The sequence below is a fragment of the Gracilinanus agilis genome, chromosome 1 (genome assembly GCF_016433145.1).
Source record: "Gracilinanus agilis isolate LMUSP501 chromosome 1, AgileGrace, whole genome shotgun sequence".
NCBI lineage: Eukaryota > Metazoa > Chordata > Mammalia > Didelphimorphia > Didelphidae > Gracilinanus > Gracilinanus agilis.
Window position 1 is genome coordinate 420,688,521 of NC_058130.1, and position 26,814 is coordinate 420,715,334.

The window sequence follows — 26,814 nt, forward strand, 5'->3', positions numbered from 1 at the left end:
AGTGTTTTTACCCACTGAGGCACCTAGCTAGACATCTATCATTCCTATTTTACAGTTGAATCAATCCAGGCTTAGAGTTTAAATGACTAGCCCTTGACCACACCACCCACAGGCGACTTGGCAAGATCCCTAGAAGTATTTAAGCAGAGGCTGGATGCCTCTCTGGGACGCTGTAGGAGGGGAATCCTGCTTTGTGTGGGAGTTTGATGGTCTCTCAGGTTCCTTCCAACTTTCTAGGTTTGGATAGTGTGGACTGCAGAGGCCAGCTCAAGTGGTTATCAAACCCAAATAAATGAAATACGTGGTGTGTGTGTGTGTGTGTGTGTGTGTGTGTGTGTGTGTGTGTGTGTGTTTCAAATGACTGGGATAGATGGTCCTTTTGCTTGAGCACAGAACTCCACTATTTGGATGTTTAAATCAAAGGAATCAACACCAAAGGGAGGCGATTTGTCATACTATAAGGACACAACTATAATCTTCATTTATTAATATGACCTTCTGACATTTCCCTTCAGTTTCTTCTTCATGGCTTTCCTAGTCAGGTCCACTAATAATAATAACGAGAACAGCAAACTAAGAATTCACATTTATGTGGCACCTTAATATTTGCAAACTTAAAATGTGTTTTCTTATTTGATTCAAATAGACTCATGTGGAAAAGACTAACGTTGAAAAGATCATGGAATAGTTCAATCTGATTACAAAGATTCTGATTGTACATCTCATTCATACTAATATGTGAATTAATCTTAAACCACTAAAATCTTTGCAATCGAGATGATTTATAATCCCAAATAAGAAGAGATGGTGATAGGATTAAAAATGCATTTTGGATCTTGGAGGGGAGTTTAGTTACCCAAATTATCTTATTTTAAATATTGGTTTAAGGTAAAGCTCTCAAATCCAAATGTTAGAGCAAGGCTCTTGTGTATGGCATTCAGAGAGCTGTGTTTATTTATTTTACTTAAAAGCAAACTCTTTGGCAGGAGGCTGATTTCTTGGCACTTACATCAGTGATCATTTTCCCTCGGGTCTTGTTTCTCTCTCGGTGGTTGGCCCGTTTCTGTTTCTGCTGTAAGGCCCGCTCCCGGGTAGTGCGATATTCCAGGGCAAACTCGCTGATGATTCTACAGAACTTGGTGATGTTCACATCACGGATCGCGTAGGGGGGATGGCCCATAAACAGTAAGAAGGAGTGGAATCTGTAATTTAAAAAAAAATAAAGGCAACTATTTTCTTTTTAAAAGAAAATGACCAGCTTTTCTAAAAACTCCCAGTAAAAAAAACCCAAGCCTTCCCTTTCCCCTTTTCCTTGCCCAATATTGCAGAGGTGTCAGTTAATGAAGCATCACTGTCATGATATGATTCAAAACAAAATGCAAATAAATGACAAATCCAGCCCACTTTTTCAGGCATATGTTGGGGTTACTTCAAGAACTCTGCTTGTAATGTTGTATTAACTCTTAACAACATGTGTAACATTTAAAATTTAACACTGAAAACACATTCATAAATTTAATTTATCTTAAACAACTTTATCATTATTATTTTTAGAACCTTTACCCCCTGTCTTAGTAACAGTTCTAAGATAGAAGAGTGACAAGAGCTAAGTGATTAGGGATAAGTGACTTGCCCAGGGTCACACAGCTAGAAAGTGTTGGAGGCCAGATTTGAATCCAGGTCCTCCTGAATTTTAAACAATGTAAAAGGATGACTAACCTTAAGGATTTATAAAATGGAAGTTTTCCATGCAGCAACATAGGAAGGAAAGAATTCCAAATAATTTCATATGCCTAAAGTTTACAACTTTGACCTCAGTCATCATCATATGTTCTACTTTCAAACAAAACATACATCTAAATGAAATGTGTTTTTTTTTTTTTGTGGTTAAAGATGAACAAGATTCAGCAGGGAAGGACACCACAGCACATTCCCACATAAAACTTGTGATTATTTATTGCTGTTGTGAATGGAAATAGTTTAACTCAAATAAGACTCAAAACTTTACTACAGCCATGACTGAACTTAGGTTCTTTCTTCTAAATGAAAGACTACAGAATTTGTCACTCCTCCCTCAAAACAAACAGGCAAACAAACACTTAAGAACAGAACCCTACAATGTCTACTGGCTAAAGAAAGAAGAAACAGAGGTGAGTTTAGAAAGCTTCAGAAATCCTTAGAACAAGAATTACTTGTATAATCCACAACCCAGTCAGTATCATTTTAAGAAGGATACTATTAAAATGAAGAGTATCTGGAGGAGATCAGTTAGGGTAGTAAAGGACCTTGTGTCCTCATCATATGAAAATTAGAAGAATTGGACATGTTTAACTTGAGGAAGAGAAGACTCAGAGGAGTCGTGATAAAAGTTTTTAAGTATGAAAAGGTTGATCAGGCAGAAAAGGTGTTGAAGTTATTCTGCTTGGCCCCAGAAGAAAGAAGTAGGAACAGTGAATGAGAGTTGCAAAGAAGATAATCTAAAGCTTGATGGCAGTATTTCAGTCATTCAGTCCTGTCTGATTCTTCATGATCCCATAAATCATATTGTCCATGAAGTTTTCTTGGTAAAGATACTGGAGTGGTTTGCCATTTTCTTCTCCAGTGAATTAGGGAAATAGAGGTTAAATGACTTGTCCAGAGTCACACAGCTAATAAGTATCTAAATCTGGATTCGAACTCAGGCCCATGTTCTGTGCTCTATCCATGGAATCACCTAGCTGCCTCATCCTAACAACCAGAGCCAACCCAAAATGGGATGTACTGCTGGAGAGACAATGAATTCTTCTTTCTTGGTGGTCTTAAGCAGAGGCTAAATGACCAGTTTTGGGTATTTTATATTGATGATTCTTTTTTGGTATGAAGTATACAAATGATCACTGATGTCCCTCCCAACTCTCAAATTCTGTGAATCTGAGGGACATAAAACATCATAATACTGTTTAGTAAGATATCCACAGAAATAAATATCTTGCTCCCAAAATTGGATATTAAGAATTCTTAATTCAAACCCGGCCTCAGCCACTTCCCAGCTGTGTGACCCTGGGCAAGTCACTTGACCCCCATTGCCCACCCTTACCACTCTTCCACCTATAAGACAATACACCGAAGTACAAGGGCTTAAAAAAAAAGAATTCTTAATTCTTTATAGAACATTTTGGATTACTGGTTTTTAATTAATAAAGATTTATTTAATCTTTCTCCAACACCTCTACCATATGCTAACAGCTTTGAGTAAGGGAAAACATCAGTAATATTCAATTACTATGTGTTCTAATTTATATGCTCAACAATAAGATGGATCCATAAATCATGTCAACTACCATTGTGAATTGGATGAAACAGTGTGATTTCACTTTACAGGGTCATGATCAGACCTACCAATCTTCATGGACCACATTAGTGTAGAGAGACAGCACCAAAAACTTCAAAACTTCAATTCTTACTTAGAAAAACAGAGGAAAGTACTGAAGAGTTCAGTGGGAGAAACAAGGGCACTCATAGTAAGTGGGCTCTATTAAGTGAAATAAAAGGTGGGACATTTGCTGAAATAGATGGGATGGTAATACAGGCACCAAACTTTGAGGAGAGAAGATAAGGTTGGAGCAGCATCTGAAGAAGGTAAGAAAGAGAACTAATCAATAAAAATATTGCCAAGCAGCACTGAGAGACCATTTAAGATCACCTAACTTGCATTTATAGTGGACCCAGTCACCACTGGAATGTGAGTTCCTTCACTAGTGCTCTGTAGTTCAGGAGTAAAAGTGGAGAAAGCAGATGGTGGAGGTAATCCAGAGGTTGACAATAGAGGGCAAGGGAGATGAGGAAGTCAGGGGTAGAGAGCAATCTATACCTATATTATTCAACTACAGTTTGGCCACCTTAATAGTTCTGTGACATATGAAGATAATAACTTCTCATACTCTTCTAGGCTGACCAGTAAACTGTCAACTGCCATTACCAACCTGAGGGTGTACTTCGCCCATTACCCATTTCCTACATCCCTTGTGTAGGTTATCTTGTGTGTCCTATCACTTGTGGGTTTGTGGGAGTGGTCCCTTTTTTGTTTAAAACCCTTCTGTGTTTACTTGTAATTCCCATCTACCTATTTCAAGGTTGTGAAGATAAAATCAGATAATGTGTGTGGAAGCCATCATAAATTAAAAATGTAGTTTAAAAGGTAAGGTAGCTGTAGAAAAAGATGTAAATTATATTAGGGGTATACACCCTGTTCACTCTACAATTAACACCATAAACTCTAGCACAGAGATGTCAGCCCTTGTTGCCTAGAACACTTCCATGTTCACCTGAAACTAAATTAAAGTCTAAATGGAAAATATTTAACAAAAAAAATAGATAACTACATTTTAAAACTAAATCAATAAGTAACCTCCGAGAAACATTATGTATTGATCAATGTCCCCATTTCTACTTGGGTTTGACATCACTGCTCTACAGTATTAAATTCATTTTATCAGATAATTTGCATTAATACCTAGTAATACTTGCACAGACTGCTTGATTTTACTTAGGGAAGATTGAGAACAGGTGACATTTAATGGCAATTGAGATTTAAGAAGTATGAAATTAGTAAATCAATAGCAATAAAAATAAACTTGGATTGAGCAGCTGGGTAGCTCAGTGGATTGAGAGTCAGACCTAGAGACTGGAGGTCCTGGGTTCAGATCCGGCCTCAGACACTTCCCAGCTGGGTGACCCTGGGCAAGTCACTTGACCCCTATTGCCCACCCTTACCACTCTTCCACCAATGAGCCAATACAAAGAAGTTAAGGGTTTAAAAATGTAAAAAAAAATAAACTTGGAGACTTTCAAAAAAAGGTAAGATTTATTAAATATTTGGTAAAGCTAATAACTACCCCAATTGCCCCAAACAAGAGTGCTTGTTTGCTCTCTCTCTCTCTCTCTCTCTCTCTCTCTCTCTCTCTCTCTCTGTCTCTGTGCCTCTCCCTGTCTCTTCCTCCCAGCTTGCTTTGTTAATGGAAAGAAAAAAATAATACAAACTATATAGTCTGAATCTTTCTTTTAAAGTTCATTTTAGTGATCCTAGAAATGATCTCCACACTGAAAGTCTTGTCAGTATACACGTGGACACTTCTGAGTCATTTCAGTTGCTGCTTGGAGAATGACTAGTTTAAAACATATGGTGCCATATTAAATGTGTAATGTTTCTATCTAATTATGTACTCTGTGAAATTATACTCCTATAACATGCCCTTTTCTCCTAGAGGAAAAAAGATGAGTTGTGAGTGTTGTCTACATGACAAAACTATCTGATCTCTGCAAAGATTACTCTGCCTCAGACCACTTTTAAGCATTTCATGACTTACTTAACTTCCTTGGGCCTCAGTTTCCTCATTTGTAAAATGAAAGGTTGGACTAGATGATATTAAAGGCCCCCTATTCCTGCTATAGAATTCTGTGTCATTTACACAACACTTTTACCAGTAAAGAAACAAGTGGTCCGTTAAAGGTATTCATGATTGAAATGGATCATGAAACTAAGAATACTGCTGATTCTGCTTCTTGCACTTTTTTAAACTTTAAAAAAAATTCCAATGAACAAATATTTATTTATTTTTCCTTTCAACTCTCCATTCCCTGAAAACTAAGAAGAAAACCCTTGTAAGAAATATGCATTGTTAATCAAAACAAAGTCCCACATTGGCCATGTCCAATAATGTAGGTCTCATTGTGCCTCTTGGGTCCATTGCCTCTCTGGCAGGAGGTGGCTAGCAAGTTTCATCATCAGCCTGGAAAGTAAGGGATGCCCATCAATTGGGGAATGACTGAACAAATTACAATATATAAATGCAATAAAGTGCTATTATGCTGTAAAAAACGATGAAGGAGATAGTTTCAGAGAATCCTCCAAAGACTTACATGAGGACTTGTATGATCCAGAATGAAGTGAATAGAACCAGAAAAAAAATTTGTAGAAGAAAATCAACATTGTGAAGACAAAAGACTTTGAAAGACTTAGGAATTCTGCTGTTGTTATTGTCCCCCAAAAGAGACAGAGGGTCAGCTCTATAATTGACCTGAAAAGTGGAGCTATTAGGTAAGAAGCTGGAAACCCAGAAACCCTAGTCAATATTCTGTCTGCAATGGTGGTTCCAAGTACCAACAATAAGATCCTTTGAATCTATAAAATAGTACAATTATTTTCCTCAGAAGAAACCTGTTGTACAGATGAAACAACTGATCATCCAAGACAATCCTTCTTGCCTCAAATCGACAGCACAAACTTCAGTAATCTTATTGACCACATTCTAGTTTAAAGACTATTTTAAAGTGTTAATATGCTGATGTCCCAACTCCTTTACCTATTAATTATTCTTCTGTGAACAATCTTCAGAATTATAATTCTTTCTGCACAGTCTTTAAGGAACTCAGACATTCTTTGCTTTAGAACTGGTTTCATTTCATGTTTGGCAATTGCCTTGAGGTGATCCCATGATGCTTTGCATCTTCGTTCCAGTTGACATAAGTTGTCTTGAAGTTGATCAAAGTCAACCTGAAAACAAGGGAGGAGGTCTACCATTAATAAATTCTAATCCGTATATGAGCCATCTGGGCTATAAAGTTCAAATTCCATAAAAAAAGGGTAAAAAAGTTAAAAACAATAACAATAATAACAACCAAGTTTTGTGATGAATGCATGGAATAATAATTTAAGAATCATTCATATGTATACTGACACTGACAATATGGTTATAAAACTATTTCCTAAGTGAAACCTAGGGAAATGGAGTTAGCTTTTTCTGCCATGCCTGGGAAGAAATATTATAAAAATTTGAACTTTGCATATCAAGATGAAGGGACTAAATGTTTACTTGGAAACTCTTCCAAAAATAGATGAACATGCTTATTCTCTTCTTTGAAAGTGACATTTCACTATAGGTCAGAGGAATATATAATGATTTTAAGCTCACATTTATGTGGCACTTTATGATTTACAAAATGCTTTACCAACGCTATCCCGTTTGCTTTAAAGAGACTGATGTAGTGAAGACCATTAGATGGCACAACATGACTATACTTCCCTGACCTCTACCAGCAAGTTAAGAGTTTTCATTAGTCAACATTGAAGGTGATGAAAAAATGGCACACTCTGGTGCTCAAAAGGAAAACCAGTCTCTCTTTTTACCCTCTGTTTTTTTTTTCTACTTTCTTCATCACTCTTCCTTCATGGAATACTAAATTCCAATGGTGTCATTCTAGAAAGGCCTGCTGCTTTTAGACCCCACACTCCATAGATATAATTTTTTTTCTTCAAATGTGATTTCAAAGGGTTTGGGGAGAGACAGGAACTCTTTTCTAGTTCTTTGCCTTAGGACAGACTTCTGTGTTTGATGTGGAACTTAAAGAAAGCTACTTTGCAAAACCTTATGAAAATAATGAGAGAAACTTGGAAGAAGAGAAGCTGTCATTAGGGAAGTATAAAATAGGAAGAAAGGAAGAGCTGGTCACACTACAAGGGTGAGGGATGATGGGCGGACAGCCAGAGTGGCTCTACTAGTATCTTTCTGATATCAAGAAAAATCAAGGAAGACTGTAGATTCATTGGGCATCTTCTCCTTTCCACTTCCTTCTACAGTGAACCATTGAAAGACACTGACAAGAGATGTACAGAACAGTCAGGCATAGCTGGGTCACAATCTGCACCAATGGAGGAAACATTCGAATCAAAGAGATGACAGTTCATTCTGTTTACCAATAAATCAAACTCAGAGATTTTTCTCAGAGTATTGTTTACTGTGCAAAGGTTTTATATGGAATTTAGGAAGAAATCAGTACAACACAGTCTGAAAGAACCAAAAGTAAAATGACTATCTTTAAAGTTCATTAGCAGGGGCATCTAAGTGGCTCAGTGGATAGAGAGCCAGGCATGGAGACAGGAGGTCTTGGGTTCAAATCTGGCCTCAGACACTTCCTAGCTGTGTGACTCTGGGCAAGTTAATGCCAATTACCTAGTTCTTACTGCTCTTCTGCTTTGGAACTAGTTCCTAGTAGTCATTCTAAGTCAAAGGGCAAGGAGAAAGAGAGAGAGAGAGAGAGAGAGAGAGAGAGAGAGACAGACAGACAGACAGACAGACAGAGAAAGAAAGAAAGGAAGGAAGTCATTAGGAACAACTTGACAAGAAGTTGCATTCATAATAGGCACTATAATAGAAAGAATGAAGGCAACACTTCAGCATTTGTTCTGGAGAAGACTATGAAAGATACAACATCTTTAGTAAAGGCAAGAGGTTTGTTCATTGTTCACATACATACCTTGGCTGACCTAGTGATGGCCCCAATCTCAGAATACAGATCTGTACTGTCTGGGAAATTTTCCACCACCATCGTGCACACATGGTGTAGGAGAGACTGCTTGTGCACAGTGTCTTTGACTTCTGGAACCTTCTCGAGGTAGCTCAACTCAAAGGCTTTAGCCTAAAAAAGGCGGGGAGGGGGAAATAAGCTTAAACTTTTTTTGTTTTATCCACTCTCTTAAAGAGAACATGAGCTTTACTAGGAAACCATATCTTGTTTAAGGGTCTTCTCTGTTCAATCCTTAGGAATGACAATGATAGATTCTTCAGTACAAAGAGTCTTTCAGCTCCCCATCATCCCTTCAGCAGTGGCCTTTAGAGAAGTACAAATTAAATGTGCCTTCTGGCCTAACACACTGTGACAATCCAGTTTCATTCCCAGTATGCTCCTGTAGCTCAGGATGTCCTGCCCTAGGATCCTTGTTACCCAGCAGCCCATTTCAACCTTTCCATCATCCCTCCCATTTATCATCTTTTCTTTTACTTTCTTCCATTTACTATTAAAAAAAAGTTAACTTAAAAATGCTAGGCCCTTCTGTAAACATAAACATTTCTGATTGTGCAGCATAGAAAAAATTTGGAGGAGAAAGGCATTAGAGATGCCCCTTTGACAATAACAAGTATGCATTAAGAAAAATGTGCAAATTGTTCCCAAGATGATAAAAGCTGCAGGTCTGCATTAGAAGCATCTGGTAGCTAATGTGTTTTCAGGATAAAATTTGTTCTATAGTTCCCTGAATAATAAATTAAGGATTTTCATTAGATGAGACATTATGAGAAAACATGGCTACCACCTTTGTTAGCAAATGTTCCTATAAACAATAAAACAAAATGCTAAGTTACTTACATTGGAACCATTGAGGAAGTTCCCAATGGCTAACAAAGTTGACAGAATGAAGCCCAGGGTTTTATTATTTTCCAACTGATCTATTCCTTCCTTCAGATCCAAAAGTGGTTCAGCCACTTCCTGCCAATTAAAAAAAAGGATAAAAAAGTAGAATTGGAACACATGTATAAATTGTTTCTATTTTTCTATCATTATTATTTCTGTTGGGGTTTTTTTTGTTACTGAATGAACATGCAGGCTGTGAAGTTTTGGAATTTATAATGATAAACCTGATTTTCTCTGGCACATAGAAGTCAAGATTGGCAAAGGAAGAGAGTGCAACAAGTGAAGGGGCAAAGGTCTGGGAAGACATTGGATTAGAGGTCTGAGAGAGAATGAGCAATAGGGGTAAGGGTCCTGAAGCATAGAGAAATATGGAATGATTAAGGATTATTATCAGAAAAAGCAATTTTATAGATCATGAACATAGAAGTAGAACATTTTTGGATGAAAATAAAAAAATCAAAGCTATGACTATTTCTGTGTGGCTAAGGTGAAGTGAAGACATAGGTCATGGGGATGAGAAAGTCAAGATATGGAATTAGTGGATACAGAACATTCTTTTGAAGCCAAAGAAACCTGGATTCAGGCCCAACCTCTAACACATTCTAGCCAAGTAACTTAACCTCTCAGTGCTTGAAGCATCTCTCTAAGTCTAAAACAGGGGCAAATCTGCATTGGTAAATTGGGAGTCCCAACATCAATGAAATGACAAGTCTATCCCTACCACTTCCTCTCCCAAAAGAACTTAAAACCTGTGATAATTCAGATGGGAAATGGGCTGAAATGCAATTTCACCTACAAAATACTTGCTAAGGATAAGGTTAGTGTAAGTAGACTTACAAGGAGAGTACTTCCTTCAATTTTTGAGATATGAGGTTCTCAGTAGCTAACCTCCCACTTTAAACAGCAATTCTTTCCTGGGGCAGCTAGGTAACGCAATAGATAGAGCCCTAGGGCTGGAGATGGGGAGTCCTGGGTTCAAATTTGGCTTCAGACACTTTCTAGTTATGTGATCTTGCGCAAGCCATTTAACACCAATTATCTAGCCCTTACTGCTCTTCTGTCTTGGAATTGAAACTAAGACAGAAGGTAAGGGTTTAAAAAACACATACATACACACCCCAAAATATCCAGTAATTCCTTAATATCCCCAAGGTAGGTTCTTCTAACTTCAGATCGAACAGTTCTAATGTCAGGGAGCTCTGTATTTCATAAAAAAGCAGCCTGTTCAGTTGTTTGCTTTCAGAGCCCTTCTGATATGAACTGAAAACTTCTCTCCTTCCACTCACTGGTCCTGGTTTTGCTCTCTGGATCTATGCAGAATATGTCTTTTCCCTCTTCCATATCAAAACATTTCAAATACAAATTAATGTATTTTCCCTAGGTCTTTTTACTCCTCATAATACTCTGTAACTGAAACAGAAGGAATCTTAATGGCTCTTCATTTGACTCATTAAAAGATAGAATGAAGATAGGTAGAATGTAAACTCATTTTTTTTAAAAGATCCTTTGGACTTAGAATCGATATTAACTACCAGTTCCAAGGTAGAAAAGCAGCAAGAGCTGAGCAATTGGAGTTAAGTGACTTGGCCAGTGTCATACAGCTAGGACATGTCTAAGGCCAAATTTGAACCCACGGCCTCCATTCTCTAGGCCTGTTTTTTTTATCCATTGAGTCACCTAGCTGCCCCTAGAATGTAAACTCTTAAGAGATGTAATCTTTTAGAAGAGACTCCTTTCCTCCCCTTTTCTCAATCTTTATCTCTCTGTCTCTGTCTCTGTCTCTCTCCCTAAAACCCTAACCTTCTGTCTTAGATTCTTAGACAGAATTGTGGTAAGGACTGAGTAATCAGGGTTAAATTGCTTTCTCGAGGTCACAGCTAGGAAGTGTTAAGGCAGATTTGAACCTAGCTGCCCCAGGAGAGCAGAGACTTCCAGTTATTTTTCCTTTGTATTCCCAGCAATCTTGCACAGTGCCTAGTATGAAGGAGGTACTTAATAAATGTTCATTGGTTAATATGCCAATAGTAAATATTTCTTGATTAAAATGTGCCACTCAGACCAGAGCACAAAGCTTCAGACATGATCTGATGAATGGTAAACTTCTGGGAACCAAGACAGCTGGAGTGTGGCAACATGCTACACAGAAACGTCTATTCAGTGCCCTTCAAATACCCATTCTTAGATAGTTCTATACTCTGCTTATGTCTAGGGCTGGCTCTGTCCCACAAATTTATGTAGATTTGTGAAGACTGGTCTGCATTTTCAAGTTGTTATTTTCATCAGACAGTCCCAATTTGTGTTGTTCTTGCCTGCTCTGGAGAGGAAGTCTAGGGACCTCACAAACCAGCAGTGATTAGAGCTCCCTGATCTGGCAAATCTCAAGCCTGAAGAATATCCTTATGTCACTTCCTGGAGTCACCCTCCCCACTCCCCCCAGCCCCAAACCCCCATAACCCTGTGTGCCAAAGGGAGGAATGGGCCACAGGGCTGTCTTTGGCACCAGCTACCAGACTAAAAGTTCTTTGGCAAGCTCCACTGTACACCAGCTTGCCATAAGGTTTCCAGGTTTTTGGGTCCAGGACAGATACATTTTTATGTAAATTAATTACATTAAAATGATCCAGGAGGATTAAAGGAAGAATCCACTTTTAATGAGCATAACGAGACATCAAAATGGCTTTGTTCCTTTAGAATGTCACTGAAATGGATAGCTATTTTTACAATGGACTGGAAGGACGGTGTTTACAGATACAGTCACTTGGATTTATATTTGCTTAAGCATATGTTTTGTTGTAGACTGCATCTGCAAAGAGTAATTACAGCCTTGAGGCTCCCTTGTGCATTTGAGAAATAGCATCATGTATTGGAAGGAACACTGGACTTGGGGTCAGAAGGGCTGGGGCTTGGCCTTGGGTCTGCCACAGAGTAGTTGTGTGACACTAGACTAGTCATTTATTTATCTTCTTGGAGCTTCAGTCCCCTCCAACTCTTGAGCTGATTCAAATAGAAGGTCCAGGACTACAATCAGGTCCCCTGTCTTCTGAACAAGCAACAACTTTCTCCTAACTTATGTTCTTGTTTCTCATCTTTCATTCTCAGTGCATCTTCCCCATGTTGCCAGATTTTTTCATTTTATTCCTTCACTTAATAATCTTCAAAGGTTCTTCACTGCCTACTGAATAATGCCGTGTTTTTTTTTAAAGCCTGGCATTCAAGTTTTTCCCTCTCTATAATATCTCATATTTCATGGCAACATGAATTCAACAACAATGAATATTTACTAAGCATTTATTTAGGTACAAGGTACTCTGCTAGCTACAGAAAAAATAAGACTATTGGCCCTCAAAGAATTTATATTCCCTTGAAGGGGGATATGGCATCTTGATAGCTAAGTTTATTCCATGGTAGAGGGTGGTGAAGATAAAGGAGAGATGTGGATAAAGTCCTCTAAGTGAACTTTTATGAGCTAGAGAGAATGCTTTCACCAAGGCAGAGATGAGGGAGGGGGGGTAATAATCATGATACTTGAGGAAGAAGAAGGTGCCTGAGCTCAGCTCTTCAAGAATTCTCAAATATGGAAATGTAAAATGTGGGCAATTCAGACCTTGGAAGGGAGGGTCTAAACCCCCTGTTTTAGGGAGGCCAGCCAGTCTATTCAGTATATACTATCTCTCCAAGATATACAGTCCTGTCTTTGCCCTTTTGTCCCCCCCCCCCACCTCCCCTGGGCCTGGTGTGCCCTCTCATTTCCTTTTTATTTAAATCTTACCTATCCTTCAAGCCCAGGTACATCAAGGAAGCCCACCCTGGCCTCCCCCATCCACAATGTCTGCTCCTTCTTTAGAACTCTTTGGGAATTTATTGTCTGTACCATTCACGTAACTCACCAAGTGCTTTCTATGCATTATTATTTAACTGTGTGTCTATGTGTATTGGTTGTGCCATTGAAATGTGCCGTTTCTTTCCAATCAAACTATAAGACAGAGAGTGCCCACAAGAGGGCAACCAGTTAGAAAGGGTCCATACCTTATACTTCTTGATTTCTTACTAAGCACATAATAAACCCGCAGTAAGTGTTCAAGACACGTTTTCTAGAATCACAGCGTTTGAGAGTTGGAAGGGATCTTGGCGACTCTCTAGTTTAAACCACACATGAAAGGAATTCTCACTGTAACCTACCCAACAAGTGGTCATCCAGTCTCTGCTTGAAGACCTTGAAGAAAGGGGAGCCATCTACGTTTTGAGGAAGCCTTTTGGACAGCTCTAATTGTTAAGGTTTTTCTGACATGAAGCCTAAATTGCTTACTTGCACCTTTTCATCCACTGAGGCCAAAAGGAACAGGCATAGACTTTTGTCCACATTTTTGGTATTATTTTTCAGTCACTTTTTTCAGTCACGCTTGACTCTGTGACCCCCATTTGGAGTTTCCTTGGCAAAGATATTGGGATGGTTTGCCATTTCCTTCTCCAGCTCATTTTACAGATGAGGAAACTGAGGCAAACAGGGTTAAGTGACTTGCTCAGGATCAAACAACTAACAAGTGCCTTAGGTCAAATGAACTTCCTGACTCCAGGTATAACATCTATCCAGTAAAATACTTAGCTCCCCACCTCCCTTCTTCACAATTATATCCCTTCAAATATGTAATAATATCAAGTCTCCCTTGAATTTTCTCTTTTCCAAGTTAAACATGTCAAGTTTCTTCAATTGCTTCTCACATGACATGGACTCAAGACCCTTCACCATCTCGGTGCTGCCTTTTTCTATACTCTCTCCAGATTATTAATGTCTGTGGCACTGACAACTGATGACAATACCCCAGATGATGTCTGATGAGAGCAGAGGACACTGGGACCAGCACCTCCCTATTCCTGGAAGCTATAGTCCTTTTAGAGCAGCTAAGTGGTGCCATGTACATAGAGTACAGGGCCTGGAGTCAGGAAGACTAATTTTCCCAATATCAAACCTGGTCTCAAACATTTCCTAGCTGTGTGATCCTGAGTACATTACCTAGCCCTAATTGCCTCTGTTTTCTCATATGTAGCATGAGCTGGAGAAAATGTTAAACAACTCCAGTATCTTTGCCAAGAAAATCCCAAATGGGGTCATAAAAAGTTGGACACAATTAAAACAATTGAATGACTGTGGTCCTCTTAGTGGAACCCAAGTCTCTTTTCCATTGTTACATTACACTTACATTAAACTTACAGTTCATTAAAGTATCCTGATCTTTTTTTTTTTTTTTAAGAACTGCTATCTAGTCATACCTCTACCATCTTATTCTTGTGAAGTTGTCTTTGTTGTTGAATGAATGATATTGACCTTTTGGTTATTTGGTTTATTGGTTAAGTTTTCAATATGAGTAAATTACAGTTCAATTCAAGAAGTGTCCTGTTCATAATATGGTTCAGTTGTCTTTATGAAAAAATTGTGGCTAACCTCTTGCCAGAAGTGAACTATAGCTCCAGAGCACAGAATACAGAATTTCAAAGATGGAAGTCAGGGCAGCTAGGTGGCTCAGAGGAGAGAGATCTGACACAGGAGGTCTTGGGTTCAAAACTGTCCTCAGATACTTCCTAACTGTATGACCCTGAGCAAGTCACTTAATCTCCATTGCCTGGCCCTTACCACTCTTCTACCTTGGAACCAACCAATACTCAGTATCAATTCTAAGATAGAAGGTAAGGGTTTTTTAAAAAAAGTGTCTGGAAAAAGCTACACAGACCAATTACTGTGCTGCAAGAGTTACTACCATTGGCATTTTTGTCTTCCTTCTTTAAAGTGTATATCAACAACATTTAGAAATCTGGGCTCATTCTTTGAATCTTTTCCTTCAGGCAGACTATCTTTGCCTGTATGTCACTGGCGTCTTGCCACCAGGCTCTGGAGCTTTTCTACTTTTCCTGGTTTAGACAGCAGGACTGGCCTCTTTAAAGGCTGGGGCCAAGGACAGGAAAGGTACTGTGTACTTGGCAGACACCCTCAGCTGTGGAACCTAAGCTTAAACAGGTTGGCACCTATAAGGATGTTATGAGAAAATGTCTTATTATATTAGTTTAGAGATAAGAAGTAGAGAAGCGGGCTTGAGAAAGAATTGGAGTTTGAAGCAGAGCTGAGACAGTGTCACCCCATTGAATTTCTTTTGTTTAGGCTGCCTACCTTTCTCTTAGGTGCTTAGAGATAAACTGGCCAATGGGCTTTTTCTTCAGACATCACCCTCCTTGACTCTCTGACCCCTCTGGACATGGGTGACCACCCCCTTCCTACTCTTGGCTTTAGACACATTACATTTTCCTAATTCTCTTCCCATTTCTCTGTAACATCTTTGCTCTCTTTGTCACTGGCTCCTTTCCTCCCTACAATCCCTTAATGTTAGCATTTTCCATGGATCTGTCTCGGGTTTTTTTCTTTTATCTCTACACTCTCTTACTTGGCAATCTGTTTTATTCCCATCCATGTAACTACTACCTCTCTTCAGATGAATCTCAGCACTATAGCTCCAGTCCTAGCCTGTCTTTTCTTCTCAAGATCCACAGCTCCAAGGGTCTATGGAACAGTCTATTTGGATATTCCACCCTCCACCTTGAGATTCACTTTATCCAAAATTAGCTCCTCCTTCTGATTTCATTGCTCCTATCTTCTCTGGGAATATTCAACCAATCTGCCCCTGTCTGTGACCTTTTATTTCTCCTTCTTTGTCCTTTCCCTTTAGCAAAGGGTTGCCATATCTTTACTGTAGAATTCACTTCCTCTTTCACAACATGACGAAGATGGAAATGTGTATTATGTGACAACATATGTATTTCCTATATCATATTACCTTCCTTCTTGGGGAGGATGGAGGGATGGGAGGAAGCGAGAGAACACAGATTGAAAAATTTAAGAAAATGAATATTAAGAAATTGTATTGATATGCAATCTGGAAAAAAACAAAATTTATTATATTAAAAAAGCCATTTCCAAAATGTCTCTCAATTCAACCCCCCCTGTATTCCTACTGCCACTACCTTCCAGCATGCTTTTATTTCTCTCCATCTTGCCCAGGGGTTGGCAAACTATTGCCGTATCTAGCCTACTGCCTTTTTTTTAATGCTTTAGTTTTAGTTCTTACCTTCTGTGTTAGAATCAATACTAAGTATTGGTTCAAAGGCAGAAGAACAGTAAGGGCTTAGCAACTGGGGTTAAGTGACTTGCCCAGGGTCACATGGCTAGGAAATATCTTAGGCCAGATTTGAACTCAGGACTCCCCATCTCCAGGCCTTGCTGTCTATCCAGTGATCCACCTAGCACCCTTATTTTTTTTAAACCCTTACCTTCCATTTTAGAGACAAGATTGTGTATTGGTTCAAAGGCAGAAGAGTGGTAAGGGCTAGGCAATGGAGGTTAAATGACTTGCCCAGGGTCACATAGCTAGGAAGTGTCTGAGGTTGGATTTGAAACCAGGACTTTCCATCTCCAGGCCTTCCTCTCTGTCCACTGAGCCACCTAGCTACCCTTTTTTTTTTTTTTAAACCCTTACCTTCCGTCTTGGAGTCAATACTGTGTATTGGCTCCAAGGCAGAAGAGTGGTAAGGGTAGGCAATGGGGAATAAGTGACTTGCCCAGGGTCACAGAGCGGGGAAGTGTCTGAGGCCTGATTTGAATTTTTTTTTTTAAATCTACCTTCCATCTTAGAGTCAATACTGTTTATTAGTTCTGAGACCGAAGAGCGGTAAGAGCTAGGCGATGGAAGTTAAGTGACTTGCCCAGGGTCACACAGGTAGGAAGTGTCTGAGACCAGATTTGAACCCAGGACCTCCCATCTCTGGGCCTGGCTCTCAATCCACTGAGCTACCCAGCTGCCCCCACCCTTAATTTTGAATGGCATGCTAGCTAAGAACAGTTTTCCATTTTTTAAATAGACTCCTGGGACATAGTTTGCCAATCTTTTACTTATACTATTACAATGCTCTTCTTTTGGGTATATTGTCCCCACTTTCTTCCCCAGGCAAAGGGAACAAAACAGAGTACCAGCCACAACAACATTGAGGGCTGGAGTGCTGGGGACTGCTGACTCCCATCAGGTACTTGACCCAAACAACAGCCTTTTTAAATTTCATTTTATTTATTTTTAATTAATTAATTAAGAAAAATTTTCCATGGTTACATGATTTATGTTCCTTCTTTCCCCCACTCCCATAGCCAATGCGCAATTCCACTATTTTTGTTTGTTTGTTTGTTTTAAATAATCCAACAGCCTTTTTCAAATGTCATCAACACACCTGCCAAGCAAGAGGCGCAAAAATAGCCATCTGCCGCTTGCTCTCCAGAAGAGCTCACTTCTCTGGATCGGCGGCTGTGTGTGGCCTCTTCCCTCCCTCTCTCCCTCCCTCCCTCCCAAATGTTTTTACCTTTTCAATGACTTCGTAGTCCATTTTGAAAGCCCAGAGCTGGAGCCTGGCGGACAGCTCACTGATGGAGGAGAGCGTCAGGAGGAACTGCTCAGCGCTGCCCAGAGGGAGATCCGGGTTGGCCATTTGGGCTTCCTGAATTTTTTGCTTTTCCTCTTCGGTGGGAATCATGGTGAGGATTTTCTGGAAAGAGAAGACAACACGGTCTATTCCCTTGTCGCAGCGTTGGCAGAAACAGCGCCGGCTTCTATTTTCTTTGCTGTTTTTAGTGTTTTCTCACCACTCTATCCTCCGCAGCCTGCTGTTACAGTGACAAGTCTCAGAGAGAGCTGTGTCCACCCAGAGAGAGCTCTGTCACTGGTGGTGCTGACGCCTGGGCGGTAGGGAGACGTGGGATCTTGCCCCTGCCCGGGGTACCTGCCCCCCGGAAAGCTCCGGCTGCAGCCACGCTGTTGGGGCATCCTCTCTGGGAGGCACGGGGTGGGTTCCCAGGCCGGGCAGCGTGACATGACTCCACTAAGAGTTTGGCTCAGTCTCGAGATCTATCCATCATCTCTGATAATCCGATAAGGACGGTTTAGTTGATAAGGAAATAACAGGACACTGAGGACTATTTTGACTGTTAACTCATAGCTGCATCTCCGAAGTGCCATTGAGTCACAAGTTTATTATATAAGAAATTCAAACTTCCTTTCCCCCAAAAGCGCAAGGAGAGTTTCCCACAACTACCCAGAGCTGTATTTTTAACATAGATAATACAACAGGCTTAGAAGCTTCAAGGTGAAGATAAGAACCAGGCTGGACTTTCGGCTATATTTGTTATCACCAAGCCAAGTCTGAGAATACTTTTCTCAGAGGCAAATGCCCCAACTAACTAAAGTTTCGGCCTTGGCTGCATTTCTGACCAAAAGGGAAGAATGTTAACCTTTTAACTGCTGGTTTGCTAGGAACTTAAAGCTTTTCAATAAGGCCACAATACTTTTCAACAAGAAATCACAAGGATCACAAAAGGGGTCAAAAGAGAAATCTCAGATTTTTATCTATTCTCTTATTGGCTCAGGTACCTCAGTATCAAGAAAAATGGTGGCCTATTTCCCAGAGAGGGGCCTATACCCTTCTGGCGTGGCTGAGAGCCCTCAGTCTCCCCCTGCTGGGGGCTTGTGGTGCAAAAGATGAACCCCAGGGGATGAATACAATGACTAATGGGGAGGGGCAGGTGAAGGAGAGGCAGACAGCTGAGTCATAGGACTGATGAATTTGTCCCCAAGGTGTGGAAGTGTTAAAGAGAAAAAGCACACTTCCTCTATAGTGGCCCTAGGAGAGCAAAGCCCCCATCGCCCCACCATCCTTACATCTCTGGACACATGGGGTCAAGTATTTTTTCATTTTTTGGTCTTTTCTTTGACAATGAGCCCGAATAACTGAGAAATGGAGATTTAGAGCAGGGAAGGCTTTAGAGGGTGGTATCTAGGCCTCAACACTCTCATTTTACAGAGCAGGAAGTGGCAAGGTTAAGTGATTTGCCCATGGTTGTCACATCTTTAGAAATGGAGTTGTGGCTAGAAACATGTTCTTTCTACTATAATGTTGGTCTAAGATGGTGATGGCAAATGTATGACACACGTGTCAGCACTGATACGTGTAGCCATTTTCAATGACATGCAGCCACTTACAAAGAAGTATGGGACCACATGCCGAGGATGAAACATTTGCTATAGTGTAGTGTAGACGCTCTGTGCACTAGAGATGACAATTCTACCTATATTAATTTACCTATTTTGGTTTATTAAATACAGTTATATATTACAATTATACATTTTTGTTATTTAAACTATAAATATCACGAAATTATGGTTTTTATCTCGAAGTGACACACCACCTGAATTATGCTCAATTTTTTGGCAAATTTTGACACACCAAGCTCAAAAGGTTGCCCATCACTAGTCTAAGGCCTCCATAGCTTGATATAGACAGTATTCTAGGTAAGCCTAAAAAGGAGTGTATAGGAAAAGGAGAAAAATCAAGACAAGGAAAAAGAAAATGATAAGAATGTAAATTTTGTGGTTTTTTTCCTGTTATTCATTCATTCATTCATTCATTCATTCATTCATTTATCTATCTACTTATTTATCTATCTATTCATTTATTCATTTATCTATCTATTCATTCATTCATTCCTTTGTTTGTTTATTTATTTTTTTTAAACCCTTACCTTCCATCTTAGAGTCAATACTATGTATTGGCTCCCAGGCAGAAGAGTGGTAAGGGGAGGCAATGGGGGTTAAGTGACTTGCCCAAGGTCACATAGCTGGGAAGTGTCTAAGGCCAGATTGGAACCTAGGACCTCCCATCTCTAGGTCTGGCTCTCAATCCACTGAGCCACTCAGCGGCCCCCTTTCCCGTTATTTATATAGGAAACGTGTTTATGGTTAATAAACATTTTTTTTGCCTTTATGCATGTTTAATTTAGCCTGTCACTGTTTTTTTCTGAATTCCCAGAGATAGGTTTATAAACTATTTTAATAAACTATATTTTTATTGTTTATATAGTTACTTTTTATAAATATAAAAAAATTTAGTTATTTTATATATTCATTTAATATATTAATTTTTTATTAAATAAATTTATAAAATATACTTCAGTTTTGACCATTTAATCTTTGTAATGAAAAGGGAAATATAAATACCATCACTAAAATCAGCTACGTAAAATTTGGTTAGCTTAAAAAGGAGAGTAAATGTTTTTACAAAGGGGAGGTTATACCTTATTCAAAGAGATGTGGTAATTATTTAAGTTGTTCATAGCAAAAATCAGTTGTGGAGAAGTTAAGAGAGGGCAAAGGTTTAGCACTAGAATGATTATTTTGAACTGATATATTGATTCTTATTGATTTGTATCATTTGACCCAAAGTAGCATTTTTAAAGTGTGAAAATGTGAAAAATGCGAAAAGTTCTATAATGAGATTTCCAATGCAATATATCACATGGCAAAATGAAATTTCTTTACTGCTGGTGCTTTTCTCTTAGGCATTCTCTTTTCCTACTCCTAACATCCACCCACACACCCACATACCCACAAACATCCTTTTTCTTGTTCCATATTTCTGGAATTTGTATGAATAAATCCAGATACTTTGGCTGAATATAGATAGCACCAAACATCTGGATGAAAATGGAAAAATCAGTACCAACACCCAGATGTTTCTAACAAGCTGAAATATTTGGCATCCTGTAGTCAAAACATCCAGATGACCAACTGGATTTTCCTCTGGATGTTTTGATTTTCTGGGGCAATGAGGCTCAGTAGCTAACAGGTGGGACCTGTTTCAGGGGTTCAAGCTAAAAAAATGAATTTAATACATTTCCTTTGTGTCATTGTCAGGCCGCATTATGAAACACAATTCTTGTACCATCTTGACACCTGGTAGAATGATTTAGTCATGGTGTGTGCATGGGCTGAAGACAATCAACACCAGTTAAGGAAAGCTCTTAGAGATATTTAGTATATTTGGTTCTACTCTACAGGAAATTCTGTGCCAAGACTCGAGTTTCAAGTACTGGCAAATTCCAGAGATTCAGGAACAATTAAGTGACTCCCTCTGTTTTTAAGCAGAATGCAAATGTTGATGGTCCGAGGTGGCATGTGTAAGGTAAAGAAAGTAAAGTGTATGACCTAATATCTACCAATTATACATTGGATAAGGTGAAGGCTAACACACATAGGACAAGCTCTAAGCTGCACTGTTAGGTCAGGACTTGATCTAGCTCAAACATCCTGAGATTCTATGATTCTAAATTGTCTGTTTTTGGCAACTTCTCATCTGCCTTTTAAGTATTTCTTTCCTTCTTCTGTTCTCAGGTGTTGTTCTTCAGTTGTGCCTGACTATCTATGGCCCCATTTGGGGTTTTCTTGGCAAATATATTGGAGTGGTTTGCCATTTCCTTCTCCAGCTTATTTTACAGATAAGGAACAGAGTGTGAGGCAAACTGGGCTAAGTGACTTAGCCAGGATCACACGGTTAGTAAGTATTCCCAGGTACTGTATCCTTTATTTTACTTAATGCATCCCTATGGTATATGTTAACAATTACTATTATTTCTATAAAACAGCACCTGAATTTTCCTAGAGGACCCCTGAAAACCAAAAAAAGTTTTTGAGAAAAAGCCCTCAGAAAGGAGCTATACTATATACTTTTGATACTTTTGGCACTGTCATAGGTACCGGGAGTAATGCTTTTGGAGTAGTCTTTGCGCTATATAGACAGTGTACCTCAACTGATGTCCTGTTGCCCAGTACTTTCTAGAAATCCATGGTTTGAAAATAATTTTTAAATTCAGATTATTTTATTTTTATTCTTCATTTTTATTTCATTTTTTTCAAATAACTAACTAGCTGTTTGCATTAAATTAATTTTCCAGATATCTGGTTAATTGAATTTTATCTTCATTCCTCCTCCCCTCAAAATGCCTTGTACTTGGCCAAATTCTCTGACAAAATTTTGTCAGCACTTCTGTAGGCAATATCAGTTCTTTAGCAGACAGGAAGAGCAATCCTTGATATTTTTATGGTGACGATTACTTGCTTTCTTTGTTCCTGCCTGAGAAAGTAATAACACTCTTACTTTTGTTTTTCACTCTATGACTAATTTAAACCATTTGTTCAGTGTGGAAGATTTATGAGCCCACCATCTGCCAGTTGGTTTTATTTTATTTTTTTACACATCCCTGACAATAAAATAACATCAAGACACAGAAGGACAGCAGGATAAACTCACCTCCTGTGAACTCACAGCTTCCTTTATTTATTCCAATTTAAGAAACATTGATTAACAATGAAAATATCTAAATTGAATTTATTTTGGACACATTTCAATATACTCATTAACATATAGATTGCCTCTGCTGATATAAGCAGGGAATGTAAATTCTTTGATGGTGGGGATATTTTCACGATTATCTTTCTATCCCCAACACCTACTGCCGTGCCTTAAACACAGTAGGTCCTTATTTAATGCTTGTTAACTAATGTTAAGTATTAAGTGCCCAATAAGTACAAAGAGCTGTGTTAGGTTCCAAGGAATCAAAGATATATGAGACATTGTAGACCTTGCTTTCAGTGAGTCTGCAATCTAATTTACAGGTTTGGGTTTATTATCTTCTGATTACTAAAATGCGACACTTGGCTCTATAGGAAAAAAAACCCCAAGCTAAACACACTTATTGGGATCCATAATAGTCTGAGTATGTCTATCCCTGAACTAATCCAAAATATGTATGAACTTTGCTTCTAAAAAAAGGGGGAAGTAAAAGTCAACTTTTTATGGTCATTAAAGTTGTTGGTTTTGGCCATCCTGCTCACCTGGAGATGAAGTCATGACTACTAAGTATTTTGCTTGCTGAGTCTGGAAAAGAACCATAGAATGTTAGAGTTGGAAGAGACCCCTGAGATCATATCTTCCAACCCCTTTATCTTACCGATGAGGCAACCCTCATCAACACTTTGGGAAAAGAAAATAGTATCAGGCTTTTGGAGACGAGAGGCTCAGAATTTCTGCACTTTGGATTTCAGCTCTGTTGGCACCCTTACTTCAATATTGCTAAGATATATGACTTCATCAGCCCAGAGGCTACTCCACACCACTGGAAACCTCAGCCCTTCTGCCTCAAGAAAACCTTGGCTGAAAAGACCATCAGCTGGGGGCCAATCTCCTGGTGAAGTGGAGTTGTTTGCAATGCAACTATCAACATTGCATGTGAGAGTATGAAATAGAAAAAGGCTTTCCATTTAGCACTGAGCACAGGGCATAGCAGGTGCCTAATAAGTGCTTGTTGACTTTATTAGGTGGTCTAATGGAGAGAGCCCTGCACTTGGCATCAGGAAGACTTTAATATGAATTCTACCTTAGATGACTGGCCACCCTAATCAAGTCATTTAACCTCTATTAGACTCAGCATCTTCATTTGTAAAATGTAGAAAATAATATCACCTACCTCACATAGATGCTGGGAGGACAAAATGAGATGATAATGGGAAAGCACTTTGCAAACTTTAAAGTTCTTTAGAAAGTATTACTTTTATTGTTCTCATTATACTTGCATTAAATTATTATTGCCTTACAAAGGCATCATTTATTATTTTGCTTTTCCAATGTATTTACTGCATATCATTTTATTTTGTCCTCAAAAACTCTGTGAGGTATCTTGATGCTTAATTTACTGATGAATAAACAGGGACGGAGAGGTTAAACAATTAATTGAAAAGGTACATAGCTTGTTATGAACATCCCAAGGGTTCTTTATATGGGACCTTCCTGCCTCCATATAAAATTCCTCAGTTATGTTTCCTTTATTTCTTATCCCTTTGCCCATATTTCATAGATTGTCAAGCAAAAAGCTTAATATTCACAGATTCCTGTGCTTCTTCCTTTCAGATAAGTATAGACCTACGGACTCACATTGACAAGATGAGATATGGGGCTTAAGAATTTGGTTGCTTCAACCTTGGATTTTCTTGTAATTATGCATGTATAAAAGAATGATATTTCTTTCTTAGACTATACAATGGATAGCTGGTTCACCTGATTTAGTTATCCCCAAATAGACACAGAGCAAGAACTTGATAGCAATTATAATAGCAAGAAAAAAATTAATTCTCTACATTTAACTAAAAATGACAATGTATGATATTTATTTGAAAACTTAAAAAAATATAATCTGGGTCATATAAGGGTGGCATCCCAACACATATTGTCTAAAGACTAATATTCTTAAGAAAAAATAACTGGTGAATGTTTCCTCAGTGACATTTAGTTGACTAGCTTTTCAGTTTTTCATGATGATACATGAATCCATGCCATTTGGCTGCTAAGAGACAACCCAGAGTGTGATGTGAGACAGCCTAGTAAGGTTCTGTTTAGAAACACAGATCACTTATGAGGATCTGTTGAGCTTTAGTGTCATCCTGGAAAGCCAGAGCTGAGCAATACATCTTAAATGATCTGCTGAGATGTATACCAAGACTAAGTGGAAGCCAAGAAAGGAAGAAAAAGGCAGGAAGGAAAGAAGGAAGGAAGGAAGGAAGGAAGGAAGGAAGGAAGGAGGGACAGAGGAAGGAAGGAAGGAAGAAAAGGAAAGGGAGAGAAGAAAAGAGAGAGGGAGGGAGCAAAGGAGGAAGGAGAGAAGGAAGGAAAGAAGAAAGAATCAATCCAAATTGCATATGTCTAAGAAGGAGAGGGATTAGCTAAAGGCCCTCCAGGCACAAACTGAAAACCTTTTTAGCAAAGTTCCATGAGCATGCACTTATGTTTTTCCAGACCTGACTTCTTTCTTGAACAATAAGGTAGCTAGCCAGAGGAGAAGATGGCATAAGGTCATAGGATTAGGAGCTGGAGGGAATTGTAGATGCCATATAGTCTATATTTTATAGATCAGCAAACTGAGTCTTAAAGAGAGTAAGTGACTTCCTCCTGGTCATACAGGCAGTACAAAGCAGAGCTTGGATTTGAATTCTAGTTCATGATCACCACTGACTCCAGCTCCAGCTGGCTCTTGAAAGATGCTTTTTAAAAAAGTGGTCCAGGCTCCCCCAGGTATGCAATAAGCTTAATCCTCATTATTTACTGGATAATAATTGAAAGACTGGGCTCAATTTAAAGTTTTCATTTGGGCAGTCCTTCCATTGAACTTAAAAGCAGCCATGCCTGAGAGGAGCTTTAGAGAACACTTGTCTGCAATTAGTTTGGAAGTATAAGCCTACTTTGAAGAGGGCCCTTCAGGTATAAATGTTTAAAAGGATTTGATTTCTGGTAGTATTTGTTGCTATGCTTTGGGGGAGGATTTAATATATAATTCCTATTTATAAGGTTGCCTAAAGAGAGAGAATAGGATGAACATACACTTGAAAAATAATTTTAAGAAAACTTCTGGAAATTGAATGAAACATCAATCAAAATGGCAAAATTTCCCCTCTAAAATACCTACTGTTAATATTTTTTAAAAAAAATAAAGCATTAAAACAACACTTTCTTTTTCCTCCTTCCCTAAGTCAATCTGTGTATAAAGACACAATACAATATTAGAGTTAAATTTATAAAGCAGACTGTTCTGAATTTTCCTTCCTACCTGACTCTTCAGTGTTCTTGTTTCTTCTGCCTCCATATGGCACCTTTACTCTGGTTCCTGGTTTCCCTTTGTTCTAGTCTGATCTGACCATACCAGGCAGGCTATAAGTTAAGCTACCAACTTGGGAAGCTACCCTTTCCTCCTAATGGTTAAGTGGAAAAGCTAAATTAATTTATAGTTATTTAAAAAAAATCCAGTTAAATAAATGGTATGTGGAGAGTGAGTAAGGAGATATTTTTTGTCAGGGAGACATTCCTGAAGACCCTTAAATCAGGCTGCCTTTGCCTATGCTGTACTTTCTATTGAACACAAGGCCTTCCCCACCACCCTGGACACTGCCCTCTTTCAGACTTGCCCTACAGAGGAACAAATGTCTAGAGCAGAAAGTTCCTAAGCTGTGGCCCATTAATATTTTGGTAACTATTTCAATATAATTGGCTTCCTTTGTCAACCTATACATTTTATTTTATGCATTTAAAAACATTACCCTGAGAAGGTATCCATTGGTTTCACCATATAGCCAAAGAGGTTTATGACATAAAAAAGTTAAGAACTCCTAAAAGAAATTTTCTCTCCTTCCTTCCTCCCTGCCTTCCTTCCTCCCTTCCTTCCTTCCTTCCTTCCTTCCTTCCTTCCTTCCTTCCTTCCTTCCTTCCTTCCTTCCTTCCTTCCTTCCTTCCTTCCTTCCTCCCTTCCTCCCTTCCTCCCTTCCTCCCTTCCTCCCTTCCTCCCTCCCTCAATATGGTTTCTCAGGCCTTTGTCCATGAATTGTCATTGGTCCTGAACAAATTGTTATGGATACCCCAAATTTTTGCAATCAAAAATTGTCTGTGTCCTAAAACCAATCCAGACCAACAAGCATTCAAGTGTCTACTCTCAAGATGTTATATTAGATGCTAGGGAAACAAAGAAGAGACAAAAATAATTCCTGCCCTCAAGAGTTTTAGTTCAGCATGTAAACAGATCAGAATATGTGCATTACTTAGGGAGGGAAACCCAGCACAACAACTAGGGAGGTAAGAGAAAGCTTTCTGTAGCAGATGGTTCATGACCTGGGCTAGAGATACCAGGAAGAA

The 26,814-nt window shown here is 38.9% G+C and overlaps 1 protein-coding gene across 3 annotated transcripts in view; it reads right to left on the reverse strand.

The window, feature by feature from the left end:
• The window catches only part of FHOD3 (formin homology 2 domain containing 3), a 703,058-nt gene that overhangs the window by 32,367 nt on the left and 643,877 nt on the right, over nucleotides 1–26,814 (reverse strand). For all 3 annotated transcript variants that reach the window (XM_044664978.1, XM_044664968.1, XM_044664960.1), the window contains 5 exons: nucleotides 17,617–17,799; nucleotides 9,181–9,300; nucleotides 8,293–8,454; nucleotides 6,342–6,532; nucleotides 1,010–1,202 (listed from right to left, as the gene is read on the reverse strand). In XM_044664978.1, coding sequence (XP_044520913.1) covers nucleotides 1,010–1,202; nucleotides 6,342–6,532; nucleotides 8,293–8,454; nucleotides 9,181–9,300; nucleotides 17,617–17,799 — 849 coding nt within the window. The remainder of the gene's footprint in view (nucleotides 1–1,009; nucleotides 1,203–6,341; nucleotides 6,533–8,292; nucleotides 8,455–9,180; nucleotides 9,301–17,616; nucleotides 17,800–26,814) is intronic.